At 44.1% G+C, this 22293-nt stretch overlaps 1 protein-coding gene across 1 annotated transcript; it reads left to right on the forward strand.

Annotated features, from left to right (window-relative positions):
* Positions 1-1417: 1417 nt before the first annotated feature.
* PPM1G (protein phosphatase, Mg2+/Mn2+ dependent 1G) lies at positions 1418-21994 on the forward strand. The gene is made up of 10 exons (XM_061432988.1): positions 1418-1806; positions 16463-16532; positions 16999-17084; positions 17456-17588; positions 18281-18696; positions 19279-19413; positions 19745-19979; positions 20334-20463; positions 20974-21076; positions 21388-21994. The coding sequence occupies exons 1-10, from the start codon at positions 1687-1689 to the stop codon at positions 21589-21591; spliced, it is 1632 nt and encodes a 543-aa protein (XP_061288972.1). The 5' UTR covers positions 1418-1686; the 3' UTR covers positions 21592-21994.
* The last annotated feature ends 299 nt before the right edge of the window (positions 21995-22293 follow it).

The raw sequence follows: 22293 nt of genomic DNA on the forward strand, positions 1-22293 counted from the left end.
AGGAAGAAAAGATGGGGGTGGGTGAGGGGAGGTGTATTCCATGGGTGAAAGCATAGGAAGAGAAAGCATGCTGCTGCTGCTGCTGCTAAGTCGCTTCAGTTGTGTCCGACTCTGTGCGACCCCATAGACGGCAGCCCACCAGGCTCCCCGTCCCTGGGATTCTCCAGGCAAGAACACTGGAGTGGGTTGCCATTTCCTCCTCCAATGTATGAAAGTGAAAGTGAAGTCGCTCAGTCGTGTCCGACTCTTAGCGACCCCATGGACTGCAGCCTACCAGGCTCCTCCGTCCATGGGATTTTCCAGGCAAGAGTACTGGAGTGGGGTGCCATTGCATGGAGAAACCCAAAAACATATTGCTGGAGCACTGGGTGGCAGAAACAGAGGAAGTGGGAGAGACATGCAGTGATTGAATCAAATATGAAAGGTCTGGGAAACTATGTTAAGGCATTAGAACTTTCTGAAGAGCAGGAGGAAGCCATGATTAGTTTTGTATTTTAAAATAATCTGTTTATCCTTCGAGAATTTTTCCTTTCTCTACCATCCCCTGAATCCAGCCTATTACTAAATCCTGTCCATTTGTTTTTGTCTAATTTGTTCTTTTATCTCTGTTCCCATTGCCACCAATTTAGTCCCAGCCTTTCTCATGCTTAGATTAAGAGCCCTTTAAAGCCCTTTGGCCTTCTCTCTCCAAACACACTGCGCACAAAGACTAGACCAATAAACTCCAAAGGCTCCACCAGGATAATACTGAAGTCTAAGCCACCCATTTTGGCACTTACGACCATTCTCTATCCTATCTAATGTTACTACTTAAAATCACTCTCCAACGAGGCAAGCAGCTTCCTCAAAAACCCTCCCCAAAGCAGTTCACTTTCTTCACCCCAGCAACCCCATAACATTTTTCCCTTCTCCCCGGGCACAATGCACGTCTGGGGCATCCTGAGGACCTCAAGCAATAGCTCTTCCACTCCCTTTTCATTTCTTCTCCACCCGCACAGACTGGGTCACAGAGAGAGGTCTTCATTTTCTTTGGTCAGAAAGACTATCTCACATCCTAATCGCATAGGCCTTACAAGGGTACTTCATGCTCTCAGAACAAATTATCACTAGTTAACTCTAATTGAACCGCATCGGGAGGATTTGTGGGAGTCCGAGGGCGCGGCGGAGAGACAGCTGACACTTTAGAGGATGAACCGGAAGTGCCCAGTTCCACACAAAAGAGCCTTAGACAAAACGCGAGAGGCCAGGCTAGGAGTGCGGAGGCGGGGGACAGCGGGGAACAGTTAGTGAGAGCTCCTGGCTAGGAGCAACCTAGCAGGCCGCCCCAGGCGGGCCGCGGCCGTTGGTGGGCGTGACTACGCCAATCTCGCGGGAGCGGCGGTTGGGCGGGCCGTTGTCCCCGCGGGCGGGGCGAGTTGCTAAGGAAATGACTGCCCGCAGCGCCGCGCCGCGCCGCGCCGCGCCGGCCGGGCGGGGTCTGAAGCGGCGCCGTTTCCGCTTCCGCTCCCTCTCTGCTCCCGTCCCGTTACCGCCTCCTGGCCCGCCTCGCGCCTTTTCACCGGTACCTTGCGTCGGCCGTGCAGTTTAGCTAGTTCTTGCCACGCGCGCACCCGGGGCCCCGGCTCCAGCGCCGGCACGGGTCGCGCTTCGTTCGCCTGCCCCTGAGGCCGCCGGTCAGCCGCCGCCATGGGTGCCTACCTCTCTCAGCCCAACACGGTGAAGTGCTCTGGAGACGGGGTCGGCGCTTCGCGCCTGCCGCTGCCCTACGGCTTCTCCGCCATGCAAGGCTGGCGCGTCTCCATGGAGGTGAGGCGGGAGGGGCCCATAGGCTGGCGGCTGCAGGGCGGGAACCCGACGGAGAAAGGGAGCGGGGGGATGGGGTCATCCCCGGGGGAGGGTCCTAAACGGGAGGCTGTGGCCGCAGCGGCAGTTTGTGAGGCGACAGCGAGAGCTGGGCCGGGGCCGAGAACGACCTGCGGTGCTAGGGGACCGTGTGACGGTGGCCAGCTTGGCGGCGAGCGCTCAGCCATGTGGGGAGAGGCACCTTCCGCCAACTGACCGACCTCCCCATGCCTTCGCGCCATCGTCTCGTGCCAACCCAGCTTTCCAGGCTCGTAAACGGTGTGAGGTTTAGTGTAGGAGTAAAGAAGAGAGGGACTGTTTATCCATTGACTTTTGCTCGGGAGAGGCGGATACATGTGAATGACTGTACTTCAGGAAAAAATGTGGTATGAGAGCTCTTTCTGGACGAGGAGTTTGACAGTGAAAGGAAGCCAGGCAAATAGTCTGTTTCAAATGCATATTACCTAGTTGCCTGGTTCTGGGCACCACATGTTAATTTCAGAGGTTTGACTTGACCTCCAAGAATTGTCACTCGTTTGTTTTTTCCCTCAGTGCCTTTTCTAGCCTTTGGAAAACTTGAATTGTGTCAGTCACTCTAATTTTTAAAAAAATTATGCGTAATTATTTTTTTTCTTACTCTGAATACCTCTACAGCTTAGTAGTTGTCGTTTGCCTGTGCTTGTTGTAGTTTATAATTTATTTTCTATAAAAAACTTTTTTTAATCTTAATCTACAGAAAACATCCTTTTATAGAAAATTGCACTGTTGATAAAATGGAAAAATTCTGGATTAAAAAGAATAGTGTTGGGCAAATGGATACGAAACTACAAAGGAGAACAGAGAAAACTGTAGTAGGAGGGAAAGGGAGAAAGACATGGTTAAGACCTGTTTTTGTGAAGAGTATTGTGAGGTCTAGGCAGAGGAGCCGGGGAAATGCTCTAATTATGTCTGGAATGGAGGGTTTATCCACTTAAACCAGGTGGGCTTCAGGTAGCAGCCAAATACTGTCTCCCTTGGGAATTTCTTCAAATCCCTCGCTCCTCCCTGTGGTTAGCTCTGGAATGACAACATAAACTTAAATGGTTTGTTCTCAGACTCAAATTTTATACCTCTAGCAGACTTTATCATTAGGTGTAAAATCTTGAAAAACAGAGAGGATCCTATAGTTCGTCTCACCAAGTTTGGCTCCCAGATTTTACAACTTAGAAATTGAGGCCCAAAGAGATTAGGATAGCTGTGCCTTGGTGGAAAGAATCTGTAGGATGGAAATTGTTTGACACGTTCTCATCTGTGTCAACCTGAAATAAAGCATTTATGTTTCTCTGTGGTGCACTGTATGGAGCTTACCAATTCAGTTGGGTGCTTGGAAAAAAGTAATTATCTGGCTGGTGGAAATGTCTTGATGGAGCTTTGAAAGGAAAGGCTTAATGTCAATCTTGTTTTGGGGTTAGTTGGTAATTTGGGGTTCCGGTTCTATGGCATTTTCTGTTAATATTGTAAGATTTGAGGTGACTGTCTCAGAGTAAGGCTTTTCCTTTGAGTTTCTCATTCCGTATTTTCCTCTTTTCCTCTCTGCTGTGGTTTTTTTCCACTTCTCTGATATTCTTTCTAGTTTTCTTCATGAATTGAGTTGCTTGGATATTCAATTTTCCAAGTCATTTGTCCAATGATTCTGTACTGTTTGCTTCTCTGTAGGGCATTTCCTTTTATTTTTGGTTTCTCCTCTGGTAATTGGAATATAAGTGTTTCATGAGAGGCTGTTTGGTTTGTAGAAATCTTACTAGACTATTCCTTAAATCCTAATCTTCCTCCTGAGAGATAACCACTTAGGGTTTTAAAATCTTATTTTGCTGGTTCTGAATTTCCATTTGTCTGAATAGTTAAATATACCTAATCAAATCCTCTTGATGTCCTGTTTGGGGTCGTGTTCTGCTGCATCCATAACATTTGCTTCTGGCTTTGTTTCCTTTCTCAAAGTATAATAGTTTCTTTGCTATGGCAAGAAAAGAACTTTGACTTCAACCTCTTGAGTGAAGAGCTACCTCTTAGCTTTTCAGAAAGTATACTCCTGTTCCTCTTAACCTTTGGGGCTTAATTCCACCAGTTTATTAATTCTATCAACCTTATTTGCCTAGTCCTAATGATTTAGTTGAGGTGAGTTTATCATAGCGGCACACATAATAAAGGTTACTGAAATCCTGATTGATGCATAGATTCAGCCTTAGAGAGTACTGTTTATCCCTTCTCTTGAGGCAAGATGGCAGCTACCAGTAGCTGGCATTTTATACTTTCTGCCCCTCTCTAGCCCCTCTTTCTGTGGAACCAGGGTGTTTTGAGGAGGGGTAATCAGATTACTACAGTTGATGTTCCCTTCCCTGCTTCCTTCTCCATGATTTGGAGGGACCCTTAAGCTGGTGGTGGTGGTGGTTGTTCAGTCGCATCCAACTCTTTGCGACTGCATGCATGGACTGCAGCGCTCCAGGCTTTCCTGTCCTTCATCATCTCCTGGAGTTTGCTCAAACTTATGTCCATTGAGTCGGTGATGCCATCCAACCATCTCATCATCTGTCATCCCCTTCTCTCTTGTTTTCAATCTTTCCCAGCATCAGAATCTTTTCCAGTGAGTCGGCCATTCGCATCAGGTGGCCAAAGTATTGGACCATCAGCTTCAGTATCAGTCCTTCCAGTGAATATTCAGGGTTGATTTCCTTTAGGATTGAATGTTTTGATCTTCTTGCTGTCCAGGGGACTCTCAAGAGTCTTCTCCAGCACCATGGTTCGAAAGCATCAATCCTTTGGCACTCAGCCTTTTTTATTATCCAGCTCTCACATCTGTACATGACTACTGGAAAAGTCATAGCTTTGACTATACAGACCTTTGTGGCAAAGTAATATCTCTGCTTTTTAATATACTGTCTAGGTTTGTCATTGGTTTCTTCCAAGAAGCAAGCGTCTTTTAATTTCATGGCTGCAGTCACCGTCCGCAGTGATTTTGGAGCCCAAGAAAAGAAAGTCTGTCACTGTCTTCATTGTTTCCCCATCTATTTGCCATGAAGTGACGAGACCGGATACCATGATCTTAGTTTTTTGAATGTTGAGTTTTTGTTTTTTTGTTTTTTTAATTCTACCAGTTTATTGCTACCAACCCATCTCCCTCCACCCTCATGCATGCATGTTCAGCCATGTAACCCCATGGACTGTAGCCCTCCAGGCTTCTCTGTCTATTGACTTTTCCAGGCAAGAGTACTGGGAGTGGGTTACTGTTTCCTTCTCCAAGGTGAATATTGAGTTTTAAGCCAGCTTTTTCACACTCTTTCACCTTCATCAAGAGGCTCTTTAATTCCTCTTCGCTTTCTGCCATAAGGGTGGTGTTATCTGCATATCTGAGGTTATTGATATTATTCTCTGCAACCTTGATTCCAGCTTGTATTTTGGGAGTTAACAGGTATGTTGTGGAAGGGTGCCTGAGAAATATTTATGGAAAGGCTCTTGAGTTTCCGGTGTCAAAGAGACTAGGGTAATTTTAGTTTTTGGTTATGAGGGTCTCTGAAGTGACAAGATTGTTTCCAGTTAGGAAGTTAAGATGTATATGTTTATATATATATAGTATGCATGTGTATATTATAAGCACTTATATTTACCCCCTTTTAAAGGCAGCATCAATGCATAACATAATTTTGAGTTGGATAGCTGTTGCCATATAGAAGCTGGCTTATTAATGGTCAGAGTGGGTCATCTAGAATTGAATGTACATAATGTTGAGCAGCGGAGAAGGCAATGGCACCCCACTTCAGTACTCTTGCTTGGAAAATCCCATGGGCGGAGGAGCCTGGTGGGCTGCAGTCCATGGGGTTGCACAGAGTCGGACACGACTGAAGTGACTTAGCAGACTTAGCAGTAATGTTGAGCAGAAAGTTCTTAAGCTACATGCATGACAGTTTCAATCATTATATTAATAGGAGGAATATAAAGTGAAATATCACAGGCTGTGGGCTTCCACTGAAGAGCGGGCATCTGAAGCTGAGGAGCATTTATTGTTTGATCCTCAGATTAGCGTCTCATCTCTGTGACTTAAAGCACTTTTTACTTATTGAACCAGATCAGAATTCCTTTGTCTAGGACATGGTTAAGCAACTTTCATAGAAGGGCATTCTTTTCATTTGATCAGCATGCAGTACCTTTTCTTCACGATTCAAAGATAGTATGAAATGATATCAAATGTATGCCCTTGAGTACAGAGAAGTTGTTTCCTACTATTCCTTTATAAGTTTTCAAAACAGCCATAAGTTAAAGTCAGAATGTATTTTTCAAGATTTCAAGAATATTTTACATAAATTATTTCTATTGCCCAGTCCTCTGGCAATTAATACCACTGTCAACCCCTGACCACCCTCTATTGGGTTATCTACTTAGAATTGTACAGCTTGAATTTGAGTGTAGAAATAAGATCGGATTAGTAGTTCTTGCTGTTATTAGCTATTGTTAAATTTGTGCTGTCTGGAAGCACAGATCTTTCGAACTGAACTAATAACATCTCTGATGTTTAGTGACACATTGTCATCTCAGTACCAATTACAGTGGAGTTTTCTGTTTCCCTCTAGATCTAGTTCAGAGATGGAGTATATCAGCTTTAATCACGTGTAATCCTTGAAAATGTATATTCAGGTTCTTTTTAAACAACTTTATTGTGCCATGTCCATTTAAAGTATACATTTCAACGGTCATCCAGGTTGTACATGAGTCAATCACTACTTCATTCCTTTTTATGGCTGAATCATCTTCCATTGTATGCACATTTTGTTTATTCATCAGTTGATGGACATTGGGATTTTCACATTTTGACTTATTTGAACAATGATGCAATGAACAATCATGTTCAAACTTGTGTGGAAATAGGTTTTATTTCTTTTGAGTGTATATCTAGGAGTTGAATTGCTGGGTCATAGAGTAACTCCCCAATGAAGGCAGTGGCACCCCACTCCAGTACTCTTGCTTGGAAAATCCCGTGGGCGGAGGAGCCTGGTAGGCTGCAGTCCATGGGGTCGCTAAGAGTCGGACACGACTGAGCGACTTCACTTTCACTTTTCACTTTCATGCATTGGAGAAGGAAATGGCAACCCACTCCATTGTTCTTGCCTGGAGAATCCCAGGGACAGGGGAGCCTGATGGGCTGCCGTCTATGGGGTCGCACAGAGTCAGACATGACTGAAGTGACTTAGCATAGCACAGCATAGCATAGCATAGCATAGCATAGTAACTCCCATGTTTAACATTTTGAGGAACTGCCTAACTACTTTCCAAAGTGGTGGTTCTGTTTACATTTCTACCAGCAGTATATGAGGGTGTCAGTTTCTCTACCTCCTCCTTATACCTGTTGCCCTTTTTTCTCCTGATTATAGCCATTCTTATGGATGTGAAATGATATTCTATTGTGATTTTGATTGTATTGCTGTGATGGCTAATGATGTTTGGCATCTTTCCTTGAGCTTATTGGCCATTTAGGTATTCTTGGAGAAATGTCTATTCATATCCTTTGTCTTTTTTTTTTTTTTTGCCATGCTTAGTGGCATGCGGGCATTCAGGATCTTAGTTCCCTAACCGGGTATCAAACCTGTGCCCCATGGAAGCCTGCAGAGTCTTAACCACTGGACCACCAGGGAAGCCCCTGTTGGTGACCTTTTAGGCACCAGAGTTTTAAATTTTGATGAAGTCCATTTAGGTGATCCATTTGGAGTTAATTTTTGTGTATGGTGTAAAGAAGGGGTACACCTTCATACTTTTGAATCTGGATATGTGTTTGTCCCAGCATCATTTATTTAGGATCCTATTCTTTTCCCTCTTTGAATTATCTTGGCATCATTGTTTAAGTTCAGTTCAGTTCAGTTGCTCAGTCGTGTCCAACTCTTTGTGACTCCACGAATCACAGCACACCAGGCCTCCCTGTCCATCACCAACTCCCGGAGTTTACTCAAACTTATGTCCATCGAGTCGGTGATGCCATCCAGCCATCTCATCCTCTGTCGTCCCCTTCTCCTCCTGCCCCCAATCCCTCCCAGCATCAGGGTCTTTTCCAGTGAGTCAACTCTTCGAATGAGGTGGCCAAAGTATTGGAGTTTCAGCTTCAACATCAGTCCTTCCAATGAACACCCAGGACTGATCTCCTTTGGAATGGACTGGTTGGATCTCCTTGCAGTCCAAGGGATTCTCAACAGTCTTCTCCAACACCACAGTTCAAAAGCATCAGTTCCTTGGCACTCAGCTTTCTTCACAGTCCAACTCTCACATCCATACATGTCCACTGGAAAAACCATAGCCTTGACTAGAGAGACCTTTGTCGGCAAAGTAATGTCTCTGCTCTTTAATATGCTATCTAGGTTGGTCATAACTTTCCTTCTAATGAGTAAGCGTCTTTTAATTTCATTTTCTGAATGTTGAGCTTTAAGCCAACTTTTTCACTCTCCACTTTCACCTTCATCAAGAGGCTTTTTAGTTCCTCTTCACTTTCTACCATAAGGGTGGTATCATCTGTATGTCTGAGGTTATTGATATTTCTCCCAGCAATCTTGATTCCAGCTTGTGCTTCTTCCAGCCCAGCATTTCTCATGATGTACTCTTTATAGAAGTTAAATAAGCCTGGTGACAATATACAGCTTTGACGTACTCCTTTTCCTATTTGGAACCAGTCTGTTGTTCCATGTCCAGTTCTAACTGTTGCTTCCTGACCTGCATACAGGTTTCTCAAGAGGCACAGTTGACCATAAGTATAAGGGTTTATTTCTGGACTATTCATTCCATTCCACTGATCTGTGTACCACACTGTCTTGGTTACTATAGCTATTTTTTTTTTCATTTCTTCTTTTTGAGTCCCTCGTATATCTGTATGAACTTTAGGATCAGTTTGTCAGTTTCACTGCAGAAGGCACCAGGGATTTTGATAGGGCTTATTCTGAATTTGTAGATCAGTTAATGAGTATTGCTATCTAAAGAGCCTCTTGATGAAAGTGAAAGAGGGGAGTGAAAAAGCTGGCTTAAAACTCAACATTCAAAAAACTTAAGATCATGACATCTGGTCCCATCACTTCATGGCAAATAGATGGAGAAACAATGGAAACAGAGACAGACTTTATTTTCTTGGGCTCCAAAATCACTGCAGATAGTGACTGCAGCCATGAAATTAACAAACGCTTGGCTCTTTGGAAAAAAACTATGACAAACCCAGACAGCATATTAAAAAGCAGAGACATTACTTTACTGGCAAAAGTCTGTATAGTCAAAGCTATGATTTTTCCGGTAGTCCTGTATGGATGTGAGAGTTGGAGCATAAAGAAGGTTGAGCGCCAAAGAATTTATGCTTTTGAACTGAGGTGTTGGAGAAGACTCTGGAGAGTCCCTTGGACTGCAAGGAGATCCAACCAGTCCATTCTGAAGGAGATCAGCCCTGGGATTTCTTTGGAGGGAATGATGCTGAAGCCGAAGCTCCAATACTTTGGCCACCTGATGCAAAGAACTGACTCATGAGTAAAGACCCTCATGCTGGGAAAGATTGAAGGCAGGAGGAGAAGGGGATGACAGAGGACAAGATGGTTGGATGGCATCACCAACTCAGAGGACATGAGTTTGAGCAAGCTCCGGGAGTTGGTGATGGACAGGGAAGCACAGTCCATCGGGTTGCAAAGAGTCGGATACGACTGAGTGACTGAACTATCTTAATGGTATTAAGCCTGTAGTTTTCTTGTGATGTCTGTCTGGTTTTGGTATCAGAATAATATTGGCCTCATAGAATGAGTTGGAAAGTGTTATCCCCTCTTTATTTTGGGAAGAGTTTGTGAAGAATTCATACTAATTTTTTAAATATTTGGTAGAGCTCACTGGTGATGCCATCTGAGCATGGGCTTTTGGTAGGAAGTTTGTTTGGTAAAATACACATAACATGAAATTTGCCATCTTAACCATTTAAAATATACAGATCAGTAGTGTTAAGTAAATTCACTTTGTTGTGCAACCAGTCTCCAGAACTCTTTTCATCTTTCAAAACTGAAACTCTATACCCACTAAACTACTCCCCATCCCCCTCCCACCCCCGTCCCCAGCCCCTAGCAACCACTACTATTCTACTTTCTGTCTATGAATTTCACTGCTCTGGATACCAAAGTACTGGCTGGCTTATTTCACTTAGCATCATGTCCTCAAGGTTCATCCATGTTGTAGCATATGTCAGAATTTCCTTTTTAAAGCTGAATGATATTCCTTGGCCCATATATACCACATTTTTTAAATTCATTCATCTGTTGGTGAACACGTGAGTTTTTCTACTTTTGGGCTATTGTGAACAAAGCTGCTGTGAACATAGGTGTGTCAATACCTCTTTGAGACCCTAATGGGAAGATGAAGATCAAGTTGTCTGGAGAAGGCCCACTTGGTGCTAGTTCACAGTGGCTGTGTTTAGCTGTGTCCTCACAAGGCAAAGGACTCAGCTGGTGTCTCTTATTATAAGAATACTAATCTCATTCATGAGAGCTCCTTCCTCATGACTTAATTGCCTCTCAAAGTCTGCACCTCTAAATACCATCACATTGCCAATGAAATTTCAATATATGAATGTTGGGGGGACATAAAACATTCAGTCTGTAACACAGTGGTAATACGTGCATATGATTTTTACAATCAGACAGTAATACATGACTTTTAAAAATAAAAAATGTAGTTCTCTTTCCAGCCACTTTGAAAATTTTTTCCTTGAGTTGCGAAGATTTAGATAAATTTAAGTATCAGAAATCTAAATGGTTGATCCAGTAACAAAGGAGCATTCATGGATGTATTTGTAACCTTAAGAATAATAAAGTGAAAGTGAAAATTGCTCAGTCGTATCCGACTCTATGCAACCATGTGGACTGTAGCCTGCCAGGCTCCTCTGTCCATGGAATTCTCCAGGCAGTTCTGCTGGAGTGGGTAGCTATTCCCTTCTCCAGGGGATCTTTCCAACCCAGGGATCGAATCCAACTCTCCCACATGCAGGTGGATTCTTTACTGTCTGAGCCAGTAGGGAAGCCCACAGGAAAGGTAAGCAGGAGTTTATTAAAAACAGATCCATTGTTTGTCTAGATGGTCAGAGGGGCTGTGTGATATATGATCTAATAAGGCAAGACCTGAGAGTCCTGATTCAGGTGACCTGTGTGTATTCTACATCATTTCTTTCAGATCATCTCGGTTATCGTGTTAGGACACATCTCTAGGTTTAGAATAGTAAACGAAGGAGGAGTTATCCCTAAGATATTTGTAAAACAGCCTGTTTTCATGCTGTTTTGGACCTACAACACTTTTCCCCTATGGGATTTGGATAACAATACAAGATAATATATGCTGAATGCCAAATTACTGATACAGTCAATATTAAAGAGAGTTCAGAAGAGGAATGATCACACAGTATTGGTGTGATCTCTTGGGAGGTGGTGAGACTAACTGGACCTTTAGGAAACAGTATAAATGGTAACAAATGGGGAGGAGAAAAGTGAGAGAAGGAAAAATATTAGAAGAGATAGGAGGAAAGATTGAGGTAGGCATGCTTACTATGCCAGGGTAGAGTGTAATAGTATCAAAAGTGTCAAGAGTAGTTTCTTTTGGGGAATGGTATGAGTTAAAACGGAGAAGGCAGTGGCACCCGACTCCGGTACTCTTGCCTGGAAAATCCCATGGACAGAGGGCCTGGTGGGCTGTAGTCCATGGTGTCGCTAAGAGTCAGACAGGACTGAGCGACTTCACTTTCACTTTTCACTTTCATGCATTGGAGAAGGAAATGGCAACCCACTCCAGTGTTCTTGCCTGGAGAATCCCAGGGACTGGGGAGCCTCATGGGCTGCCGTCTGTGGGGTCGCACAAAGTCAGACATGACTGAAGCGACTTAGCAGCAGCATGAGTTAAAGAGACTATAGGTTATGGAGATGAATAGAAATGATTATTGAGTGCCTTTAATTGCCAGTAAGTTGTATGGAATTAGTCTAATGCAGTAGGGTTCACTGAAGGGCCCGACAGTAAAACGTCACATTAGGGAGATTAATCTGGCAACTGGATGTATGTGGGCTGGATTACAGGAGATAGAGAGTAGAGACAGGAAAGGAGTTAAAATATTGAGTAAAGTAATCCAGGATCATAGTTCTGAGGGGGAAGTTAGCAGGACTCAGTGATAGATGTTGACAGATGGAAGTCAGGGAGGACTGATACTAGGTGTTGCCTAGGAGAGTTAAGATTCCATCCACAGGAATAAGACATGTAGGAGAAGCTGTGATTTTTGTGTGTGGGGGGGGGACTGACTGCTAAGTTCCTGTTTACATATGTTAAGTTTGAGGTGGAGAAGGGACATCCTGTGGAAACAGACAATTGGAGGTATAGAATTACAGTTCTTCACAGAACCCAAGAGAACTGTTGAGAAAGCTGACATGGTTTGCACTATTTAGTTTCATACAGTGGTTGGGGAGAATGAAGCCTGCAAAATGGCCGTTTGGGTTGCTGTTATGGTTATTGCCTGTTCTGTGACATATGATCTTGAGGGAGAAGGGTTTGTGTTTGAGAGGAAATGTTAATCTAGAAAGAGAAGAAATACTGCTTCTGAGGAAGACATGAAGGAGAGGTTAGACACTGCAATGGAGAAATTAGAAATCTTCCTAGGGAAGATGAGATATATCTTGAAATAAGACCTCAATCTAAGTAAAGTAAGAGGTTAGCTTATCTGCTAACTTGTTTTGTCACTAAGTCCCATCTGATTCTTTGCAACCCCATGGACTGTATCCCACCCACCAGGCTCCTCTCTCCGTGGAATTTCCTGGGCAAGAATATTGGAGTGGGTTGCCATTTCCTTCTCCAGGGGACCTTCCCTACTTAGAGATCAAACCTGTGTCTCCTTCACTGGCAGGCAGATTCTTTACTGCTGAGCCACCAGGGAAACCTATTTTCTGCTAAGAATGAACAGAAAATATCCGTGAGAACTTGAGTAGTGTGGAAAATGTTTGTGACTAACTGTGGTTCATATATTTAAGAGTCAGTGCGAATAGAGAAAAAAATTCTAAATGGAAGTAGTCACTGCAGTCAACATGATTTCATGACATTTTTATGACTAGCAATACTTAGTGGCTCAGATTCAAGGGTAAAGAAAGCAGTTGGTCGGGTTATACAAGGATGGATGAGTTTTTCTAGATTGCTAAGACACAGTGTTGAAATGCTTAGCTCTGACTCAGAAAGGGACAGAAAGACAAGGGTAAAGATAGGGAGGCTATGGTTGAAGATATAAGGGGGGAATTGAAGTGATTAGAGAAGGTAGAACAGTTCCAAGTGATGTAGATCCAAAGCCTTACTGAAAAGTGGAGGAGAACAAACCTAAGGCAGGAAGTGAATCTTTATTGTGGGCATTCCTTTTTGAGCAAAAGGAGAGAAGACAAATGTGAACCGGGTACAACATTCAGAGCAGGATACATGTATATACTTAAGTACTACATCCCAGTTTCCAAAGAATTTCTACACATTTTACATCATCATCATGATTGTCCTGTGAGGATATGAATAATGCAGATACTCTCATTCCATATTATAGAAATAATTATTACCCAAATTTCACTTTCCACTGTTTGGTATGCAATCTTACAGATTTCTTACATACAGATAATTTATGTTTTGCTTTTTATCACTTAATATGTTGTGAACTCATTTCTAAATGAACACATTCATCATTTCTAACAACTGCATATATTCCATTGGAGAGATGTACTATTTGTGATCTATTCATGGAAATTTAGATGGTTATTTTTTTTACTGTAAGTAATGCTATAATGAGCATTCTTTGTATCTTTTTATCCTTCTGTTAGTACTCTCATAAATCTAGAAGTCAAATTTCTAGATCAAAAGACATGTGCATTTTAATACATATTACCAAATTGCCTTCCAGGAAAACTGCTAATTTATATTCCTATTGATCAGAGTATGAGAATGTGTTTTTATCTTCACTCTTATTACTACTGGATACTGTTAATCTTTTTCATCATTCTAATTTGCACAAAAAGATAATTCCTTGGTTTTTTTTTTAATGTCCATTTGATTACTGTAGAGGGTAATTATTTTTCCAGTGTTCACTGATAGCTAGATCTTCTGCTTCAAAACCACATGATCTTGTGAGGAGCAATGAGAAGTCAGAGATTTTTTAAATAGAGGTGTGGGTTCAAAAGAGACAATACAGTTGTGATTTAGAATAGTGCTGCAGGACAGAGAAAGACCAGTTGATTCTCTTGTCCACTGGGAAGTAGTAGACAGGAAGAGTGCTAAACTCCTCTACCAAAAAGGTGCAATTAAAAGACATTTAATTTACTTTTGAAAAGCTGAACATTCCCATGGTCCCTCTTGCTCCCATTCATCTGTTTGCACCCTCATGCAGTTTATTTTTATTAGTTTTCTGTGTGTCCTTGTAGTATTAAAGTATGAGAAGACAGATGTCTATTCTTGTACTCCCTCTTACACAAAAAGCGGCTTACTAAATAAATACATTATTATATGCTTTGCTTGCTCTATTTAACAAAATATCTTGGAGATTGTCCATGGATTTTCTTTTTTTAAGGAAATCAGTATTTGTGGGTCTTGGAGAAGGCAATGGCACCCCACTCCAGTACTCTTGCTTGGAAAATCCCATGGACGGAGGAGCCTGGTGCTGCAGTCCATGGGGTTGCTGGGAGTCGGACACAACTGAGCGACCTGACTTTCACTTTTCACTCGCATGCATTTGAGAAGGAAACGGCAACCCACTCCAGTGTTCTTGCCTGGAGAATCCCAGGGATGGGGGAGCCTCATGGGCTGCCGTCTATGGGGTCGCACAGAGTCAGGCACGACTGAAGCTACTTAGCAGCAGCAGCAGCAGCAGTATTCACTAACATGATTTTAATTTACTGTTACTTTAATGTGTACAAACATAGACCTGGACATAAATTCCATGCCAACAAACCAAACTGCAAAATCAGCAGAACTAAAATCAGCATTAATGTGACACAGCTGTTTTGCTGAAACTAATCAGACACAGCACATCTTGGCACATAATGGATACTCAAATATTTGAATGAATGAATGGACGAACGAATGAATGAATTCTTAGGCACGTTAAAGTTTGAGAACCACTGTAGAAACAATCATAAAAGGCAAGAAAGATGTTGGTGAAAGGAGAGGAGGGGGCAGTATGATAAACCCTGGCTTAGAGGGATGGGTAGGTCAGCATGGCTGGTGGTAGAGTCGTTGGTAAAGTCGGGGAGAGGAGGAAGATGACTTTGGTGTGGGGTTCTCCAGATCTCAGGGATGAGGCTAAGAGGCAGTTGTGTCGATGACCACACAGGTCATCAAAGGCCTTCTGAGGATGCCCATTAGCTTCTGGGGCCCTTTCTCCTGGAGACAATCAGAGGGAAATAAAAGACTCCCTCCTTTTCATTTGCCTGTCTTAAAACCCTAAGTTTAATTTTCTAGCAGACTTATATAATGACAGCATAGTCTTATTTTAGGGACAGCAGAACTGATACACTCAGATTTCCTCTATCAATATAATTTTAAAAATGTAAATACTAAATACCTGAAAGACAAAGGAGAACTATTAACTTTACTAATTAATCAGAATAAATAGTTACATCCTTTTTGTCTGTAGAGAATATACCTATAAGACCATTGCAAATTTCTTTTCAAATGTGCTGTGCCTTCAGAATTAAATGATGTCTCAGTTCCAGCTGGGGGTGGGAGGTGGGACGACTCTTAGTGACCCCATGGACTATAGCCCTCTATGTTCCTCTGTCCATGGGATTATCTAGGCAAGAATACTGCAGTGGGTTGCCATTTCCTTCTGCATGGGATCTTCCCGACCCAGGGATCTAACCCACGTCTCCTTCATCAGCAGGCGGATTCTTTACCACTGAGCCACCTGGGAAAGTGAACAAGTACTGCATACAGTGTAGTTTAATAACTATTTGTTGGAAAGATTTTCTTTTGTAACTGTATCCTCTACCTAGCCTGGTGGGGTAATCTGTTTTGATGGTGCTTTTCTGGGGGTGGGAAGTGGGGTGGGGATGCTTCCACTCAGGCTGTCTTAGGCTTCTCCTAGAAATTTTGCAAGTAGGTAAGGATCTCGGGTCACTTTGTCACTTTTTGCTGTCCTCCCTATCATTTTCTTCCTTGAAGTTCACTGTCATAGAATGGGTCTGGAAGTGAATTTAAAGATCCTTTATTCTGGTTCTTCCCATAGTTGCCACAAATCCAAAAGGGTCAGGTCTAGAGTTCCAGCAGCCAAACATTCTGCCATTGAGACTGAGATCTCCTAGGCTGAGGCTGCTAGACTGCAGAGGTAGTGACCTGATTCATCTCTTCCCTTCTTCCCTCTCGCCTTCCTTTCCTTTTGCTCTCTCCCTCCCTTCCCTCCTTCCTCCCCGCTTCCTTTCTCCCACCCTTGTGCTGTTCTTATCATCCCATCTTCCTTTCTTGTTTCTAGGCCATGTAGGTCAGCCAGGGAAGGGTTTAGTGAGATTAAGATGTGAAGGCAGTCCTTCTGACCTGAGATGCACAAGGAAGAATATCCTTTGACCTTAAGAAATGCTAATTATGCTCTTTTTCGTAGGATGCTCACAACTGTATTCCTGAGCTGGACAGTGAGACAGCCATGTTTTCTGTCTATGATGGACATGGAGGTAACTTTAGCAGATCGTATTGGTAACATTCTGGGAACCCCAGTTCCAGGTCCTTTGTTCTTTTCTTTTCCAGAGTTCTGGTCCTCAGATACCATTTCCTGCCTAGTGCTGTTTTTCTCTATTCTGCCATTCCTTCTTCCCAGTAGGATATTTGATTTGTTCTTAATCTCACCAGGCCTTGTTTTAATACAAGAAGCCTTTCCCTATATTAACATTTGTCTCTTTTTCACTGAAAACTAAGTATACAGGTGAGAAAACACATGGGCAGTATTAACATAGCCCCGAGAGAGGTGATGGTGAAATCCATTTTCTTGGTCAGAACATCCCAAAACATTGTCGTTCAGATAGGTTTCAGATGTGCTAAGATATTCATCTCCTTAAGCTTTGGGATTCACTGGTGTGTTGATATTGTATCACTTTCTGTGTGTGCAAAGCTGTGCTCTGGGTGACTTTACCTTTCTTCTAGGGGAGGAAGTTGCCTTGTACTGTGCCAAATATCTTCCTGATATCATCAAAGATCAGAAGGCCTACAAAGAAGGCAAGCTACAGAAGGTCTGTCTTCCCACACTGTTCCTTGTCCACTTCTGCAGACTTTCTCTTTTTCTTTCCCCCCCACCCCCCATCCTTGGCTTTTCTTTTTTGATTGCTACCCAGCTGCTTCTTACTATATTTCTTAAAGAATTCTGTACCTAATTTCTTAAAAGAATTCTGTGCCTAAAATGAGCTTATTCCCACTTGGTCCTTTTTAGAGTGTCGTATTGATTCCCAAGTCTCTGAACTGTTTGTCTCTGAGTTATCTCACAGCTTGGTGGATCACTCTGATTTGCATCCCATTCTTGTGCCCAGGATTGTGTATAGGCAATTCATTTTGTACCTGCATAGTTTTTCTACACTTGGCTTTATACTATTTTGGTTATATTTAGGCTTTGGAAGATGCCTTCTTGGCTATTGATGCCAAGCTAACCACTGAGGAAGTCATTAAGGAGCTGGCACAGATTGCAGGGCGACCCACTGAAGACGAGGATGAAAAAGAAAAAGTTGCTGATGAAGATGATGGTGAGTGTGGCACCTTTTGTTTGAGAGGAAATCGGCATATTAAAGAACTATTCTTTAATATACATATAAATTACGTGTCAACTCTGAGAGAAGATGGCTTCCTTGAGAACTGGGAAATCCCCTGTATGTTAAAGAATCCCCTGTACTACAGGTGGTAATGAACAGGAGAGAGAGGATTAACCTTTGTTGAGTTCATAGTGTTGTAGTTGTAAGCATTTTTGTATACATTATCTTTTGTCATTGTGATGGGGTCTTTCTGGTTCCTTTAATGTTTATGTGATCTTTTCTTTTAAGATTGGAACGGCTGTTAGCCATACCAGCCAGTCATTAAGCCTGGGCCCTAGGCCTGGACTGGCGTTGTGGACTTCCTGGGTCCTCAGTCAGAATAGGGTTTCCAGCTTACCCATAAAACACGAGAGGTGATAGGTGACACATACAGTGACTAGTATTCCTTTGACTAAGAAGGGAGTGAAACACAAAGACCAAAGGAAATATCTGGAGGCTAATGTTGGTTGAGGAAAAGGAAGCAAAGGGCTGTTTTTCTGAGTTGTGATAAGAGACAGGAGCTACTTGAGAAGGGGAGGTGGTGGGCAAGTAAGTTGGAACTCAGGTCACAAGGGCCATGGAGGTAGTAAGGGACTGCTTCCCGGAGGAGTCTGGCATGGGGCGCTGATGTAGCATCTCCCCTGCAGTGGACAATGAGGAGGCTGCACTGCTGCATGAAGAGGCTACCATGACTATTGAAGAGCTGCTGACACGCTACGGGCAGAACTGTCACAAGGGTGCTCCCCACAGCAAATCTGGAGCTGGGACAGGCGAGGAACCAGGGTCCCAGGGCCTCAATGGGGAGGCAGGACCTGAGGACCCATCTAGGGAAACTTCTGCAGAGGAAAATGGCCCCACAGCCAAGGCTCACACAGGCCTTTCCTCCAACTCGGAATGTGGGACTGAGGCAGGCCAAGGTGGGGAGCCTGGCACTCCCACTGGTGAGGCTGGGCCTTCCTGCTCTTCAGCCTCCGACAAGCTGCCTCGAGTTGCTAAGTCCAAGTTCTTTGAGGACAGTGAGGATGAGTCAGATGAGGCGGAGGAGGAAGAGGAAGACAGCGAGGTAAGGGCCCATGGGGTCAGACAGATGCTGAAGTTGTAGAGAGGGCCTGGTTGATCGCCGTGCATAATTGCTTTCTACTCTTTTCTGTCTCCTATTTTGACAGCATCCCGCAAATATAGTTTAAGCTTTTTAAAAATTCATTATCTCTGCTAACACAGGTACCATTAGCGCCCTCTTACCTCTTCTTTTGTTGACATTGTAACAAATAGATTTAGTTCTAGCCTTTCAGAGTCTGTCTCCTACAGAGATAACAAGATGGTGTTCCTTTTGGATAGTTGGGTGTTTCTTTTTTCTGGGCAGCTTATTCTCTGGTCATGTTGCTGGAAGGTGCATTTGGCTAGCAGCCCTGGCCTTGTCCAAGGTTTCCTGCTAGTGACCACTGAACCTAGTTCAGGAAACCAGTATATCCATGCTAGCCCTCTCTCCCTTCCACCACATTTTTCCATCAGGATCTTATATATATGCATCTACTAGTGTTTTGAGAATCTGTGTTCAGTAAAGGCCTCTTGGTTCTGAGTGTGTTAGGGGGAGGGGCAAGGGGGTCACCCCAGCCTCAGTAGCCTGGGGTCGTCCCTCTGGCAGGAATGCAGTGAGGAAGAAGATGGCTACAGCAGTGAAGAGGCAGAGAATGAGGAAGACGAGGATGACACTGAGGAGGCTGAAGAGGATGATGAAGAAGAAGAGATGATGGTGCCTGGGATGGAAGGCAAAGAGGAGGTGTGTGGGGAGAGGGTGTGCAGTGAGTCTGAGAAAGCCAAGAGGCTAGGTGTGGTGAGTTCTCTGAGATTTTGGGAGAAGGGTCCCCTTTCTGTCTTAGCACTGAAGTCAGTGGTCATGGGGGGATTTACTCTACAAGGGGAACTAGGTCTTTTGAGTAGAATTGTCTCAGAAAAGGGGGAGAGCATGCTGTAGTTTCTGGAAAGATTAAATCTGTGCTCCTCCTGTCTGTTAAACCCCTCTTGGTGGTCCTAGGGAGAGGAGAAAATACAGGAGAATGATAAGAACTGTTATCCAGGAGCTCCTATGATGCTCCCTTTCTTCTTTTAAGCCTGGCTCTGACAGTGGTACAACAGCAGTGGTGGCTCTGATACGAGGGAAGCAGTTGATTGTAGCCAATGCAGGAGACTCCCGCTGTGTGGTGTCTGAGGCCGGCAAAGCTTTAGACATGTCCTATGACCACAAACCGGAGGATGAAGTGGAGCTAGCACGCATCAAGAATGCTGGGGGCAAGGTTACCATGGATGGGCGAGTCAACGGTGGCCTCAACCTCTCCAGAGCCATTGGTAAGTGCCAAGAAACTATGGGAAAGACTTCTGGGGTCTTGTTCTGTGTTCCAGATGCCTATAGCAAACTTTAACCTTCATAGCTCTTTTATTTTTCAAACTACTTTTGTATCTACTGTCTGTGTCCCTTAAACATCTCTGTGAAATAGGTAAGATAGGTATTGAAAAAGACAGGTTAGGGACTGACCTAAAGACAGGCCTGAAACCAGAAAAATTAGAACTCACTTCATGCCACTAGATAATAGAACTTTGTAAAGAATAGAAATGAATGACAGGGTTTGACTGGCCTCAAACACAAATCTGTGGGAGGTGCTCAGACTACTTACTCATCAACCAACCATTCCATTACTTCAGGAGACCACTTTTACAAGAGAAACAAGAACTTGCCACCAGAGGAACAGATGATTTCGGCCCTTCCTGACATCAAGGTGCTGACTCTCACAGATGATCATGAGTTTATGGTCATTGCCTGTGATGGCATATGGTGAGCACTGGCAGAACACCCTAAAATTCCCTTTTTTCCCTGCAGCGTTACTTCTCATGTGGGGCTCTGAGCTTCTTTATCTTCTTACTAATGACTGTAGTCCGCCCTTTTTCTCGGATTGCTCTAAAATTAGAGCCTATATAGGCAACTTGGTGTCAAGATCCCCAAGCAGAAGGCAGAGCTGACAGCAGTCTCTGTGGGTGTTTACATTGGCCTGGGGCATCTGTCAGGCTTCCCAGGTGGCGCAGTGGTCAAGAATACACCTGTCAGTGCAGGAGACGGGTTCAATCCCTTGTTTGGGAAGATACTCCTGGAAGAGATATTGGCAACCCACTCTAGTATTCTTACCTGGAGGATGCCATGGACAGAGGAGCCTGGTGGGTCCATAAGAGTTGGACACACTTGAGCAACTCAGCACGCACACATGGGGCATTTGTCACCTCTATCCATATTCTTCTACTCTGCCTTGGTGGGACTAAAAAAGATTCTTACTGTTGTTTATGACCCCAGGAATGTGATGAGCAGCCAGGAAGTTATAGACTTTATTCAATCGAAGATCAGCCAGCGCGATGAAAATGGGGAGCTTCGGTTACTGTCATCCATTGTGGAAGAGGTAAGTCCCAGGGTGGAAAGAGGGTGTCTGGTTTGTGTATCCAAAATTTTCTCTTTTAGCCTGAGTTAAAATCAGAGCCTGGGAATATCACTATTTACTGACATACTAAACTCTGACTAGAAAGATCCACTTTCCCTCATTTCCCTGACTTATCCTTATGCCTTATGGACTAGCATGTAGCCTGTTTTGTGGCACCTGTTGCCTGTTCCCTTCCTTCTGCCACCCTGTCTCAGCAAGGCCAGCCCTCTAAGATTTTAGGTTCCCAGAAAGTTTTCAAACCCTGCAGCTGAGCTGCCCCTTCCCTTTTGTAGCTGCTGGATCAATGCCTGGCACCAGACACTTCTGGGGACGGTACAGGGTGTGACAACATGACCTGCATCATCATTTGCTTCAAGCCCCGAAATACAGCAGCGCCTCAGCCAGAGAGTGGCAAGCGGAAACTGGAGGAGGTGCTGTCTACCGAGGGGGCTGAAGAAAATGGCAACAGTGACAAGAAGAAGGCCAAGCGGGACTAGCGGTTGTCCAGATCTCTGCCCACCTAGACTGTTTTCTGAGCCCTCCAGACTGAGACTGAGTTTTGTCTTTTTCCTTTAGCCTTAGCAGTGGTTATCAGGTGTGCAGGGAGAGCTGGGTGGCTTGGCTCAGCCCATTCCAAAGAGGGCTCTCCCTCCACACAGCAGCCTGGGAGCCTCTGCTGTCCTCCCCAGCCTCCTTGCTCCTTGGGGCTCATCACCGGTTCTGTGCCTGTGCTCTGTTGTGTTGGAGGGAAGGACTGATGGTTCTGGTTTTTACTCTGTGAACTTTATTTAAGGACATTCTTTTTTATTGGCGGCTCCATGGCCCCTAGCCGCTTGCACCTGCTCTCTGTTGTACACTTTCAATCAACTTTTTCAGACTAAAGGCCAAAACCTAATCGTGCCCATGGTGTCCTTTTTTTCTCTATTGCCATCTTCACTCACCCAGGGTGCCCTGGCTCCGTACTTAATTCCCACCAGAGTAACAGCTAGCGCGTGCGTGCGTGTGTGTGTGCACGCGCGCGCGCCTGCCTGCCTGTAGTGTAAGCTGGGGAGAAGCAGCCTGGGTATTCTAACTCCCTGAGCTGCTGACAGGCTGGCCTGCTGTCGCAGCTCTTCTCACCCCCTCCTAGAGTTAGGAATGATTTCCTTGTTCCTCCTGCGAGGAGTCAAAGGCTGGTGGCCTTTAAGTCTAAAGCTAGG

Source organism: Bos javanicus, chromosome 11 (genome assembly GCF_032452875.1).
Source record: "Bos javanicus breed banteng chromosome 11, ARS-OSU_banteng_1.0, whole genome shotgun sequence".
In the NCBI taxonomy this organism is placed as follows: domain Eukaryota; kingdom Metazoa; phylum Chordata; class Mammalia; order Artiodactyla; family Bovidae; genus Bos; species Bos javanicus.

Coding starts and splice junctions, on each gene's coding strand:
- PPM1G (XM_061432988.1), top strand. CDS start 1,687: ATGGGTGCCTACCTCTCTCAGCCCAACACGGTGAAGTGCTCTGGAGAC. Junction 16,533..16,998: donor TGTCTATGATGGACATGGAG/GTAACTTTAGCA, acceptor CCTTTCTTCTAG/GGGAGGAAGTTGCCTTGTAC. Junction 17,589..18,280: donor AGTTGCTGATGAAGATGATG/GTGAGTGTGGCA, acceptor TCTCCCCTGCAG/TGGACAATGAGGAGGCTGCA.